The 14,197-nt window shown below is 58.4% G+C and overlaps 3 protein-coding genes across 3 annotated transcripts; 2 read left to right on the top strand and 1 right to left on the bottom strand.

Moving 5' to 3' along the window:
* Positions 1-7,545: 7,545 nt before the first annotated feature.
* On the bottom strand, positions 7,546-8,223 carry PHYSODRAFT_364758 (hypothetical protein; the record flags this gene model as incomplete). The annotated part of the gene is made up of 1 exon (XM_009527488.1): positions 7,546-8,223. A coding segment is annotated over one exon (678 nt), but the record flags the coding sequence as incomplete, so codon positions are not given.
* Positions 8,224-9,289: 1,066 nt separating this feature from the next.
* On the top strand, positions 9,290-10,444 carry PHYSODRAFT_330777 (hypothetical protein; the record flags this gene model as incomplete). The annotated part of the gene is made up of 2 exons (XM_009527487.1): positions 9,290-9,309; positions 9,850-10,444. 2 exons carry the CDS (start codon positions 9,290-9,292, stop codon positions 10,442-10,444), a joined length of 615 nt encoding a protein of 204 aa, XP_009525782.1.
* Positions 10,445-10,865: 421 nt separating this feature from the next.
* PHYSODRAFT_330776 (hypothetical protein) lies at positions 10,866-14,103 on the top strand (the record flags this gene model as incomplete). Its single annotated transcript, XM_009527486.1, has 3 exons — positions 10,866-10,974; positions 11,040-11,229; positions 11,298-14,103. 3 exons carry the CDS (start codon positions 10,866-10,868, stop codon positions 14,101-14,103), a joined length of 3,105 nt encoding a protein of 1,034 aa, XP_009525781.1.
* Positions 14,104-14,197: the final 94 nt, after the last annotated feature.

The raw sequence follows: 14,197 nt of genomic DNA, 5'->3' as shown, positions 1-14,197 counted from the left end.
GTCGACTGGGGTGAACACGACCCAGGGCCTAACGACGTTCCTACTGAAGCCGGAACCTCCACCGCTGACGCCGACACTGAATTCCATGATTCAGATCTAAGTGCGATCGACGACCCCGAGCAGCTACTGGAGCCGACCTATATCTCGGTCATGCATGCCATGGTTGAAGAAGGGTCTGGCGAAGGTGATGACACCGTGAACGACGTTTCGGAGCACGTCGCGAACGAGATTGAGCTTACCGACTACGCGCAAGAGCTGGCGTTCTTGCCGGACCTAACCGAAGCGTTGGAGACGACGCTGGACTACTCGGGGCAAAACGTCCAGAGTGACGAACTCAGCGTGAAGCAGCAGACGGCCCTGGTCGATGTGCTGAAGAGCCACGAGAAGATCATGATTGCGAGCGGTAACGCCCTGCCGCCTCCAGCCTACGGGGTCGTGTGTGGCATCAATGTACAGGGGCACGCGCCAATCAAGCAGAAGGCCCGGCGGACCCCGCTTCGCTTCCTCGGTAAGCTGTACGAATTGCTGAAGGGTCTGCTGAAGGCCGGTCTTATCTCCTTCTCGGACAGCTCATGGGCGTCGCCAATCGTCATCGTCCTGAAGAAGAATGGGGTGGATATCCGCCTGTGTATCGACTACAAACTCGTTAATGCGATCACCGAGATTATGGAGTACGCCATGCCCCTGGTGGATGACTTGCTGACGGACATGGAGGCGTACTTGTGGTTTTGCTCGCTTGACGCCGCTAGCGGCTTCTGGGCCATTATGGTGACCGAACGAGCCCGGAAGATCTCTGCTTTCGTCTGCGCGCTGGGGCACTTCGAATGGTTGCGTATGCCTCTCGGTCTGAAGAACGCACCGATGATCTATCAACGCATGATTGACAACGCGCTTTGGGGCTTCGTCCAACCGACGGGAGGATGGTTTAAATTCTCGGAGCGCATGCGTCTAGCTGAAGAACTTGACAAGGAAGCTCATGCTGGGGTGAACGAGGTTTCGACTGGCACGGCAAAGCCATTCCGGACCAAGTTCGAGGCCGACCGAGACAACTCGCTTGGTAAGGGAGCTGTAGCCGAACTGGTCAACAGCCCTATCGCCGACATGTTCGCCAACGGGGAGCCCGATGACTCCTTGTTGGCACCAGTATTCAGTCGCCGCTCATTCGTGGATGATATCTGTTTCGGTGCCGAGACTTTTGAGTCGTGCTTGGCGACGCTAGGCCGATTGCTGGCACGGTTTGAAGAGTGCCGTATTAGTATCAGCTTCACGAAGAGCATCTTTGTGCAGTCCAAGGTAGACTTCCTGTCCCACGAAGTCTCGACAGAAGGTATCCGACCGGACGCTAAGAAGCTGGCTGGGGTGGCCGAGCTTCCGTTCCCGTCAACGAGGAAAGGAATGCAGTCCTTCCTTGGGGCACTCAACTATTACAGTCGCTTCATCCAAGACGTCGCGGTCTATGGAGCAGCGTTGTACCAGCTTAAGGACGAGGACTTCCAGTCCGGGGGTGACCTCACCGCGGCCAAGCACAGCTTCGCGATGCTCCAACAGAAGGTTTCGGCAGCACCGATACTACGACACTTCCACCGGAAGAAGGAGGTGCATGTCATGTTGTTCGCCAACGAGTGGGCTCTAAGTTCCACGTTGATACAAGAGCACGAGGGCAAACTACACCCCGTTCGCTTCTGCGGACGTGTTTTGAAGGATGCTGAGATGAATTATCACCCGGCCGCGAAAGAGGTCCTCGCGCTTCTGCTGATACTGAAGGTGTGTTATACTCAACTCGTTGGACAGCGAATCCGGGTCTACACTCGGTTTTCGACACTCGACTGGGTCCACAAGTCCAAGACATTGTTCGGTCGGGCTACCCAGATCGCCGTCTTGCTGTCGCCGTGGCGCCTGTTGGTCGAACGAGTCAAAGAAACCGACTGTTCGTTTGCTCAGCTACTTCAAGCCGGCTTGACGAACTTCGTTGACTTGGATAAGTCACTGGCGTTGGTCACACCCCGGACACGAGGGTCACCAACTGCTCGTTTGGACCCGCATCTGCTCTACGCACGCCTACCGCGGTCCTACCGAGGCTTCGTTATGTCGTTTGACGGGTCTGCGAAGGCCGAGAAGAACGGTGGATACGGCAGTTGCTCGTGGATACTATGGAAGCTACCAGAGTGGACAGTAGTGCTTGCTGCGAGCGCTTACCTCGAGAACACCACGGTCAACCTCGCTGAGTACACCGGGATGAACAACGGCGTCTCTGCTGCATTACAGCATGGAGCCGACGATCTAGTTGTCGTTGGCGACTCGAGGCTCGCGATCCAGCAAGCCCTAGGGGTGATAGCCTGTCGGAAGGAGTCATTGCTGCAACAACTCAGCCACCACCGAGAACTCACGGCCAAGCTTCGGTCGGTGAAGTACCTGCATGTGGTGAGAGAGTTTAACGCTGCGGCCGACTCTCTGGCAAACGAGACTCTCGAGTGCAAGGAGTCTACGGTGGTATCGTCGGACGACCGAGTATTAGAGCTGATGAAGCTGAACCGTATCGCTGAAGTCACCTACGAGGCTGCTGACGGTTGCGTCGTCGAGGACATACCCTCGGCCAACACAGTATGGGCCGTGGTAGCTTCTGCCAAACCTCGTAGCAAGAATTTTTTCGATTTTGTGCGAAGAGAAACCGACCGCAGACGGCAGAACGAGACTGAATCCAGACACGTAGCTGTGATGACCAGACGTCAAACGAGAGCAAAGGAGAAACACGTCCGGTTTGCAGATGAAGTCTCGGTCACCGATCAGGGAGACGCATCTCACCGAGTAGAAGCCAATGGTGTGCCGAACGAGTCTCAGAATGAAGCAGAAGCTTCACCGCTGCGTGCCGACACGTCACCAGGCCCACCGAACGCAGAAGACATTGACCCGCTGGTAGTACAGGAAGAACGCCGAAGGAGAATCGCCTCCGCTCAAGATGAAGAGTTACGGTGGTCGAATCTGAAGGCAGTGCTCCGGGGAGATGATGCGAAGATTGGATACAGAGCAGCACGAGATGCATGGAAAATGGCGGACCAATTTGTGTTGAGCGAGGACGATGTGCTATATTACACAAGAACGAGCCGTCGTTCAAGTGACGGCGAGCAAGCCGAGTTGAAGATGAGACTCGTGGTGCCCACAACGATGATCCAAGAGGTCCTGCAAAGCTGACTCACTTGAAGGCGGTCATCAAGGTATTACCCGTACGCTACATCGAGCGGCGAGAGACTATTACTGGATCGGTCAGTATGCCGATGTGGAGAAACACGTTAAGTCGTGCCCTGACTGCAGTTCAAGTAAGAGCCGACCTCAGTTCCGCGGGTACTCGCCAGGGAACATCCTAGCCGAGAGACCCTTCCAACTAGTCTCTATGGACTTCGTGATACCGCTACCGAAGAGTCGCCGTGGCAACACGGCTCTCCTGCTATTCCAATGCTCGTTCACGGGATTCGTGATGGGCAAAGCCATGTATGACACTACCGCCTTACTCGTTGCGCAAGCTTTCGAGGAGTGTGTCTACCGACGTTTTGGAGCACCGTCTTGATCCGTCATGACCGAGATCCTCGATTTATGAGCGAGGTCTTCCAAGCCTTCGCGGAAATGATGCAGTCTCGGTCGAGAGCGACCCTAAGCTACCGCCCGCAGGCCAACGGCCAGCAGGAGAGATCGGTGAAGACGATCATGCAGTTAGTCCGCGTATACGCTGAAGACCCACTACAGCAGGATTGGGACGAGATCGCCGAAAGACTAATCTTTGCCATCAATAGCTCCCGTGATACGACGAGGAAGGAAACTCCGTTTTACCTCGTTCATGGGTGGGATGCACAGTCGACGCTCAAGGCAATGTCCTCGTCACTCAAACGAGGCTTCGGTAGCCAAACTGACGCGCTAGCATGGCGCCGAGAGGTCAACCGACAGCAGGAAATCGCCCTGAGGATAGCCAAGGAGTACCAAGCCGCGGAAAAGGCTCGGAGAGCTGAAGAGCACAATGCGTCGCTTGGCAGGAAGGAGAAGGAAGCCATGGCAGGTGTCAACGAGAATAGAACCTCGGTCGACCGGGCACCGAGTTCCCCTGACCATAGTAGAGCTGCAGTGACGAGAACGAGGTTTCCTTTGCAGCCCGGGAGCAGAGTGTGGCTGTACATGGAGCGGGTTCGACCAGGACTGACCAAGAAACTAGCCCATCGGTGGCACGGACCGTTCCGCGTGAAGAAGAAGGTCGACGAATTTGCGTATGAGTTGGAATTACCCGACCGAAGTGGATACCGGTTCTACCCGGTGGTACATGTTTCACGACTCAAGTCAGTGGACGGGTTCGAAGGCCGACCGAGGGTTCGTTTGGCTCGTGAGGTCACCGAAGACACTCGTCTTGACTTCGACGAGGAATTACTGCCTGAAGATAGTTTTGAGCCGGACCGCCTGGACGGCGAGTATGAAGTCGAGGCTATCCTCGATGACCGGACACCGTTGTCGACGAGTACTCACCGGGCCGTCCGAGAGCTCAAGGTGAAGTGGGTCGGCTATGACGAGCCGACATGGGAACCAGCGTCCAAACTCTCGTGCGGTGGCCACCTGTACGATTACCTACGCCGGAAGCGAAGCGACCGACGTTTGCAAATGGTCCAGGTGGCCGACGAGGAGTAATTCTGCGCCCCAACGAGGATTGAACTGCTCGCGGGGGCAATCCAGCCCGCGATGTCAGACGAACGAGGCTACTGGAGATGATGATTGAACTGCCTGCGAGGGCTATCCAGCTCGCAGTGACAGACGAAGAAAGTTTCTGGAATCTGCATGTTATGTGTTAAGTGAACGAGTCACGATGGAATGGAGATATCGGAATGGAGCCAGGGACAACGGAAGACGCAAGCAAGCCTCGGTCAAACCCTCAACAGACGAAACAAGTGATGATGAAGCAAATGGGAGGGCGACCGAGGCTTCTGACGCAGTGATTGCCATGGAAGTAGCACGAACAAGTGCGCTCGACTTCGTGGTTGAGTATGGAGTTGATGATGAAATGGGTATGCAAGCTGTCGACACCGGATACCCGCAGAAGACCGGGTGTACAGTTGTCAAAATTGGGCTGTCATGCGAAATCATACCCGCAACGGAGCTAGCGTAAGTACGCCCGGTCTCCCGCGAATCAAGTACGGTCTTCAACGAGCATAAGCCCGATCTTCTTGCAGGGTGACAAGACGAAGTCCGGCTGCCGCAGCTACGAACCAAGCCTCGTTTGAGGCAGCCACAGCGGTCGAGGGCAGGGAAGAAGCTCTGGGGACCGCGACCGAGTATTGAATGCGATGTGCGTTGACGCGAGAACAGATTATGAAATGGAACGAACAACATGACGTTATTTTGGATTGGGATAGCACATGCAGCGTCGCCTAAAGCGCCACGGACCTCGGTCGACATCGGAAAAGAACGTGAACGAAACGGTGAAGCTGGAGCGGGGCCTGACGAGGCTAAATCTCCATCACAGCCTGAGCCAACACGCCCAGACTTGACGTTTGCGAACTCGGCCAGCCATGGAGCGACCACCATCGAAGTCCGCAGAGAAGATTCGACCACGACCGACGACGCCACGGTTTCCCGAGTCGATCCGTTGGGGACAAACAACGGGACGTCGTTGCAAGGGGCGAAAGCCGTGTTGTAGGGGTGGTCTGCCGGCGCTTGGAACCAACAGTTACGCCACGGCTCGCGGGCATCCACGTCCGCCACCTCGGAGGCCCAGTCGTCGGTAGTGGGGATCCACTCCATCACCTCGAACGAGCATTGCAGGTACGACGGCTCCAGCAAAACCTCGGTGCGGTGCTGTGGAGGTTGTCCGTCGTACGTAATGGCCCCATTCCACACCTTGTGGAGCATCTGGTCTCGCAAGCGATCTGCACGATAACTGCGCTCTCAGTGGTACTTGGACCACGCTTGTCGAAGCGCTAGGACTTGCACGTTGCGCTGACCGAGGGTGCTGGCGAGGTTGTCGATATACGCCTTGACAGCTTTACCCCTAATCCAGTGGCGACGCTCCCACAAGGCGAAACCAAGGTCGCCCCTCTCGGTGGAGTGGTAGGAGTACCCCTGGAACTGCCGCCATAGGCGAACGAGAAGAGCCCGACCAGTTGCACGACGGGATATAGCCACCGAGGATGGAAAACCCGTCGTATCGATCAAACAAGGCTCGTCTGGGAAAAGCTGGCGCAACACTTGGAAGGTGTGAGCAAGATCCGTCCACAAGCCAAACTCCACGATTCCAGCCACTGAACTGGGGGCGACCAAGTCGTCCTCGAAGACGAGGGGGACACTGGCATTTTAGATGAGTTGCCAGCATTCCGACGCTCCGGGTGCCGGGAAACCCGGCTCCAAGAACAGGGTAGCAAGACCACTGAGCTTACGCGATCCAGGAGCTACGTCGGAAGCGTCAACCACTGCTGGGGCAATCGACGCAGGTCCAGCCCTCGGTGAAGCTGTCACCGTTGCTGTTACCATCGCCCGAGCTTGAACAGAGGCCGACCGAGTGAGGAGTCGACTCGGGAGTGGCACGGTGGCGGCTCGTGAAGCTACAGGAACCCCGGTCGCGGCAGCCAGAGGAGAAGGAGCCTCCGAAGGAGCGACAGGTTGCGCCACCGAGGTTTCCTCTCTTTCGTCGGGGCCGAACATCTCCAGGAACAACGCTGCGCGGTCCTCGGAAGTCTCGGACTCATGAGGCGACTCACCGCCAGGTGAACGGTCTGGCGGGCCGCCAGAGCCCTCGGTGACCTCAGCAGCCGATTCTCGAGGGGCACGGCCGACGCCGGCTGTACCAGACGAGACTGGCGAAGGGATGGAAGTCGTCGCCGAAGGCGAAACCTCGGATGGAACCTCGATGACAGTACCGGAAGGCTCGGTAGCAGAACCTTGAACACCCTGAGCGCTAGCCGACACCCCCGGAATCTCGCCGGGCTCAAGGTCATCTTGTGAAGTGTCGCTAGGACTCATACCCCCTCCAAACTCCACGCCAGACGATTCCTGCTGCTGGGCTGGGGCTGGCGAGGGAGGCGAGGCGCGACGTGCCAGCCGAGGATACAAGGGGACGTCTGAGTGTTCGTACGGGAGAGGCTGACACTCCAACCAGCTTGAGCGAGCCGTCGTTGGAGGACGCACCATCGACCGAGGAGGCGGGGAAATCTTTCCTGATGCCGAACGAGGACTAGATGGCGCGGCGGCCGCTGCAGCCCTGGCCCTCAGGTCGACTGACGGTCTGCCGAAGCGTTTGTGAGGAGGAGGCTGCGATGCCGTATTCCCGACGGAAGCAGCCTCGGTTTGCCGACCCCGCTTGCGCGATGACGACTCAGTGGAGACCGGGGAACCAGCAGAAGCGCCCACCGAAGCAGCGGGAGCGGACGTAGCCTCGGTGGACTCAGCCATCGGCACGTCGGTCGTCTTGGACTCCTCTCCCTCCTCTGACGAGGATTCGTCATGGCGTGGACGCTCGACAGTGACCGTCGGTGGGGACAGCCCGAGAAGATTCCAATCAATCTCTGCGGCGGAGATGCCGGCTGAGGCCAGGACCAAGGTGTCGACGTCGAGTCCGTGTGCTGCCGAGTGCCGACGAAGGATAGAATTCGCTCGCCGCAAGCTGTTGTTCTCGTCCGTCAACGCTTGAATGCGTGCGGGGATGACGTTTGCTCGGTCGCGGTCGGCCAACTGCTTCCGAAGCCTCTCCAACTGAGTGTTGTAGGTAACGAGGCTTGCACTTATACGCTCGTGGAGCTGGGTGTTCCGACGTACAGCAGCGGCCTCAGCAACGAGCGTCCGCTTCTCCAACGACTGAGTGACGTCAGCGTGGTGAGCGATGGCCGCGTTCGCTTGCATCAACTGAGCACTGGCGTTGCTGAGCTGGACGCACATGGCCTGGACGAGGTCCAGAGCTTGGTCGCACTCGGAGTTGGCCGAGACGAGGAAGTAGTCCGACTTGGTCCGCAGGTTCATCTCTTCAGCGAGTTTATCTTTGGCGTCGGAGAGGTCTGCCTGCAGCCGGTAGTTCTCGCGGCGGAGGGCCACCAGTTCATCAGCCTCCGCAAGAGGGAGACGCGGAGGAGCAACGGCAGCAGCCAGCACCTCATCGACGTTAGTAGCAGCTTGCAGGCTGTGGTCGAGAGCAGCGTTGACTCGAGCTGGAGGTGAACGGGCAACACCCACGACGAGACGAGCGAGTTCCAGCATCTGCTGCTCGCCCAAGACGACCGCTGTCGGAGGAACCTCGGCCGGGCCAGCATCAGCTCCGGCGCGACCCCCTACAGCTGCCTCGCCCCCCACCGACGCCCCGCGAGTTGCCAACGTGACCGATGGCGCGGGAGTTGGCGACGGTGGAGCGCTGGCGCTTGGCGGCGGTGTCGGCGGCGAGTCGGGAGCCTCTTCACTGGGAACTGCCGGCGAGGGAGTCTCGGTCGCCCCAGCAGCAGACTCAGGACTACTTGGAGGAGCCGGTGGAGGGTCGACCGAGGTCCCGGAGGCGGTAGGAATGAGCGTAGGGTCACCTGCAGGCGCGGCCGGGGCTGGGGGCACAGCACCAGTGGCGATAGGGGCGGGGCACCCGCCGAACGAGCTTGGCGCGCCGGACGACGACCCGAAGTGTCGGTGGCGACATCAACAGCTCCCTGAGATGATCAAGAAAGAGATGGAGTCAACAACGAGGATCCGAATGACAGTGAGGAGCAGCGGGAGCGACGAACGTACCGGTCCGGAGCACTGGAGAGCCCGAAGAGCAGCGGCAGCCGCGTCGGCGAATGCACGCGACGGAGGAGCCATGGAGTCGAAGAACTGAGGACGCCTAGACGCTCACCAGCGTGGGAGGCTCGCGTCGAGGCGGGGGCAGTTGTGGTATTGGAAAGTGGCAGTTTCCAACGCTGTTGACCCGCCAGCCCGACAATCAAGTTCAATCAAGGGGCGATCAAGGCGATGTCAAGCGAGAGACGGAGATGGCTGCTTCTGATTGGATGATGACATTATCCTCGGTAGAGTGACAGGCAGTGGCCGAAGCCTCGTCGGGTCCTAATAGAACCCCGAACGAGGCTTCATGGTACCCACTTTTAGGTACAGATGCATTTAGTTACGTACTTCGGCCGCACTTATTAGTGTAGCCGCGGTCGTCATTTGATGTGTCCGGAATCGCCTTATTGCGACCGTTCACACTAGATATTTGTATAGGGACATAGGACTCATCATAGGATGACCAGAACGAGGCCCCAGGGCCTCAGAAAACTCAGTAATAAAAAGACAGTCTTCCCCCAAAGCCAACATGGGTCAAGTCCGACTTCGGTAAGTGTAGCTAGCTTATTGTAGTGCCTGGATACGCTCGGCTGCGTGTGGATGCCTGTCGGGGAGCTTATCGTGCATTGACCGAGAGTTTCCTTGGCAGCGCCAAGAGTTGGCGTGGCCGGAGAGGCAGGAACGGTATTAGAGTATCGTTCGGTATATATTTGTGGGATTGGAGTATCCCTGAGTGTATTAGTCTACCTACCGAGGTTTTACCTTGGTCCCCCTGTATAAGGCCTAACACGCCGGTACCCTTCCTTCCTGAGGGACTGCAGTGGGGTTGCGCGAAAGCGCTACATAGTATCCTAGCCTTAGCTCGTGGCTAGTGGTACAGGTTTTGGGTTGACCGAAGATAACCTAAGGTGCACAGAGGCGCTTGTAACCGACCCGGTGTAAGGGATCGTTCCTGGTCTTCAGGTTTTGATCCAATAAGCGCTTACCTTTGCGGGTTAGCGTGTAGTTGGTGTCTCTAATACCTTTTGGTGGAGGAGGATTTTAGTGGAATTACCACACCACAGTCTACGACTACTACGGCTTCCCGAGCGAGGCCTACGACGTCGTCTACCCGGTCAAGGGCGACCCCGCGTTCGCCCGACAGGTGAAGGAGCAGCTCCAGAAGAGCAACATCCAGTCCCAGCTCGTCGACCGCGGCTTCGACTACGGCGTCTTCGTCCCGATGCTGCTGATCCGGCCCGACGCGGACATCCCAATCGTCACCATGTCCATCAACTCGGGGCTGAGCAACCAGGCGCACGTCGACCTCGGCAAGGCCATCGCCCCTTTCCGCGACGAGGACACGCTCATCTTCTGCTGGGGCCAGGCCACCCACAACATGCGCGCGAGCCGCGAGCCCACTAACCCGCTCATGCCGTGGGCCGCGGCGTTCCAGGGCTGGCTCGACAACACGCTCACGTCCGAGTCCTCACTGAGCTGCAGCCAACGCGGAGGGCGGATCGTCGACTGGCCGAGCGCCCCCGCCGCGAGACTCGCGCACCCCACGCCAGACCACTTCCCCCCGTTCGTCGCCGCCGCTGGGGCAGGCATGGAGGAGAACAAACCCGAGGCCGAGAAGCTCTTCGGCGGGTGGGGGATGGGCCACATGTCGTTCGCGAGCTACGCCTGGGGCGTCGAGCACTAGGCGCATCAGACTAATGAATACACGTCCTTGAACTCGCCAGTTGTCGCTGTGTCATGCTCGCTCCAGTGAGCGCTGCTCGAGGACATCTTGGGCAAAGCATCACTTCAACGTCCAATCGCATGACAAAATAGGAGGATGTAAGGATGCAGGTTATTAGGTCAGTGTACACCGCTTCTGTCTCTCTCTTCCCATCCTCATTGAGTCACTAAACCCAGGAAATCCTTCACAGCCAAAATAGATTCCTGCCACGATTCACTGAAGTAGCTACAGTCCGTAAACCCAGGGGCAACATCCTCTGCGAAGAGGCAGAAAAGATTCGCTGCTGGACGCGCGCCGTTGCTCACGCTCTCATTCATTCGGGAATCAGCGCTGCAGGGAGCGAGGAGCTACGTACCTGTAGAGTAGAGCTACTATCACCGCCATGACCGAGGTGGCGTTCGCTGTGCGTCTGCTGGGCGACGCGAGCGCGCGCGTCGTGTGTCTGCTGGGCAGCGCGCCGGAGCTCGGCGCCTGGGACGTGGAGAAGGCCGGTGCGTCTGCGTGCTCGTCCTCTTGGGTTGATTGATGCAGGCGGCTGACGGCGTGCTGTGCGCAGTGCCCATGGAGCTCGTGGGCCAGCGGGAGGGCGAGAGCTCGTGGCGCGCGTCGTTCGTGTTCGCTGCGACCACCAGCACGCTCGAGTACAAGTACGTGGTCAAGCACCAGCAGACGCGCGAGCTCGAGTCGTGGGAGGGACTGCCAGGCAACCGGACACTCACGATCACGCGGGGCACCAACGTGGCGCTGTAAGTGCTGGACACTATCGTAGCTGTAGTCGAGAGAGGCTGCTGATGTTCTCTCTCTGTGTATGTAGTGGCGCTACTTCCAACCAGAGTTCGACCTACACGACGACGCGTGCCCCGGCGCCGGGCCCGCGCGAGGCCAAACTGGGCAACAACGGCAGCACCAACGGCTTCCAGGAGTGGCGCTGCTGCCGCACCAACAAGGAGGCCAACCCGTGGTGGGAAGTAGATCTGGGCAGGGATTACGCCATCTCTAGCGTCCACGTGTGGAACGCCATGACGTACCATGAGCAGGCGAGGCACCCGGACGGTCGCCCGCCCATGACGTCCAAGGCGTCGACGTCTGCCCCCGCTCCTCCGCTCTGGGTGTTCGTCTCCAAGCAGCCATTGGGTCGAGAGGCGGGGTCGTTCCAAGACGCACAAGCCAAGGCCTCGAGTGATGCGTCTGCTGTGCGGGCGATTGAAGTGCAGGGCGCCTTTGACAGCCGCGTGCGATCGCTGGACTTGGAGGCTGGAGAGGTTGTCGCGGGACGCTACGTGCGTCTGCAGTACGCTGGCGCGTCTGCGTGCTCGCTGCAGTTCGCGGAGCTGGAGATTTTCACGCAAGATGACGCGGCCACAGTCGCTGGCAAGAACACGCCGCAGAAAACGACCTCGTGCCTCAAACGCGACGATGGTTTCTACGGTGTCCCCAGCGCGCTTGATGCCGATATTCAGCAACAGGTCGAGAGCGGGTGGCTGAACCCCGCCGCTAAGATGGCGGAGCTGGAACTGTGGATCGGAAGCTTTGACTCTACCAGGCCGGCGATCCAGTGGGTTAACAAGGAACCTGAGCAGAACCGAGTGGCGATTGAAATGCGCCATGAGAGGCAAACGAATGGACACAACCAAGCGGAGCCAAATGGGAACAAGAGCACCGCAGTTGAATGGGAATCGCTCCCAGTTGAGTCGAAGAGTGCTGCATTGTTGGACAAGGAGTCGACTGAGCTGCGCCAGCTCCTGGAAGTGCACCAACAGCAAGCTGGGACTGACATTTCTGCCTATCTGAACAATGATCCCAACCGGCCTACGACCCAACCATCATCGGCGGTGTCGTGGGTGTCAAGGTTGGCATTTGCCCAGTCTTTGGAAGCGTCCGACGTTGAGCTTCTAGCTGGAAAGGTTGCCACGCGCAAGTACTCGCAGGGCGAGACCATCCTCAATTACGCGGAGCAGAAGCGCGCTGTCTGCTACGTTGAATCAGGTGACGTCGAGCTACTGGGTCCGGCATCCTCCACAGGATCGAATGTCGTTGGAACGCTGGGCAAGGGCACGTTCTTTAACGAGATGGGGCTCTTTGGGCGCTGGTCTAAGCAGCCTGCGTTGTTCAAGGCGAAGACTGATGTGGTCTTGCACGTTTTGGAACTTGACGAAATCCTTGCTGCTCTGGGGAACGAGAAGGCGTCTTCGATTCGGGCCGACTACATTCGAGCAATACACAAGGCACTCTATTTCTCAGCAGCGGAGGCTTCGTCCACGGTGCACTTCATGGACAACACACACGCTCAGGTATTCCGTGTCAAAGTACCCGCCGCCGTTGTGGACGGAAGTTGGAACCCGAGCAACGGGCTCTCACATCGGTGGCCGTTGGATATCTACAGCTACCAGAGCGACGCGGAGTCCAAGATGGAGCTGTTAGGTTCGGCATACCTGCTCCCGTCTCAAATTGGTAAGCATGGGGAAGCGGAGCTGACAGTTCCGATCTTCCATTCAGCAATGGGATTGGTTGGGCAGCTCACGCTGTCATACCTAGTGCTGACGCCCTTCTCCCACCCCAAGAACAACATCGCGAACGTGTGGCGCTCCTACTGGCGGGAACGTCTGCCTCTCACCATCGGTCATCGAGGCATGGGGCGGTCTTACTACCAAGTGGACGGATACCGCCTTGCGCTAACGCGAGAGAACACTTTGGCATCGTTCATTCTCGCTGGACGGAGCGGTGCAGACTTTGTCGAGTTCGACGTGCAGCTCACGAAAGATCGCGTGCCAGTGATCTACCACGACTTCATGGTGAACGTCGGTCTGGAAGACAAGGGCGCGCAGGCTTTCGGCACCAAGTCCGAGACGTACGAGATCGGCATCCACGACATGTCCCTCCGCCAGCTCACGCAGTCGCATACGACCCCGGTACCGCACAAGGGCGGCAAGAGCCAGGAATTCCAGAAGCGCGTGAAGAAACACTGGACGCGTCTCCAAGGAGACAAGCAGCTCCCTTCACCAAGACGGGCGCTCGTCGCAAACGACGACGACGTTAACGAGGAAGGCCACCTCGTGGATTTCTTCCCTCGTCTGGAAGACCTGCTCAAGCACGTGCCAGCGGAAGTCGGCCTCAACATCGAGATCAAGTACCCCGACAACTTTTTCCGCCCAGGCATGCGCAATCTGAGCTGCTTCGCCATCAACGCCTACCTGGATAAGGTCCTCCAGTGCGTGTTCGACTACGCCGGCTCGCGTCGCATCTTCTTCTCGTGCTTCGACCCGAGCGTGTGCATCGCATTGCGCGCCAAGCAGACCAAGTACCCCGTGCTGTTCCTGACCTACGGGTCCATGGCTCCGCACGCGATGGACGCGCGGATGACGCTGCAGTTCGCGACCAACTTCGCCAAGATGGAGAAGCTGCAGGGCATCGTGTCCAACTCCAACTCGTTCATCGAAACGCCCGAGCTCGCGCCGCTCGTCAAGAAGGCCCTGGGCACTGTGCTCATCACGTGGGGCGACCAGAACACCAACCACGAAATGGTGCAGCTTCAGAAGCGCCACGCAATCGACGGCGTTATCAGCGATAACGTCATCGACCTCATCAACCAGGACAAGAAGCTGCGGGCGCTGGCCAAGTAGACCGTTGCAGACCAGCAACGGAGTGCATATCAACAGAATCGCTGGCCTGTTTTATGGTGTAGATACCGGTATGTACAGGTTCACTGAAGAGTGA

This window comes from Phytophthora sojae (genome assembly GCF_000149755.1).
Source record: "Phytophthora sojae unplaced genomic scaffold PHYSOscaffold_4, whole genome shotgun sequence".
NCBI lineage: Eukaryota > Oomycota > Peronosporomycetes > Peronosporales > Peronosporaceae > Phytophthora > Phytophthora sojae.
The sequence above is the reverse complement of the archived record's forward strand: the minus strand, read 5'-3'. Positions and strand labels throughout refer to the sequence as shown.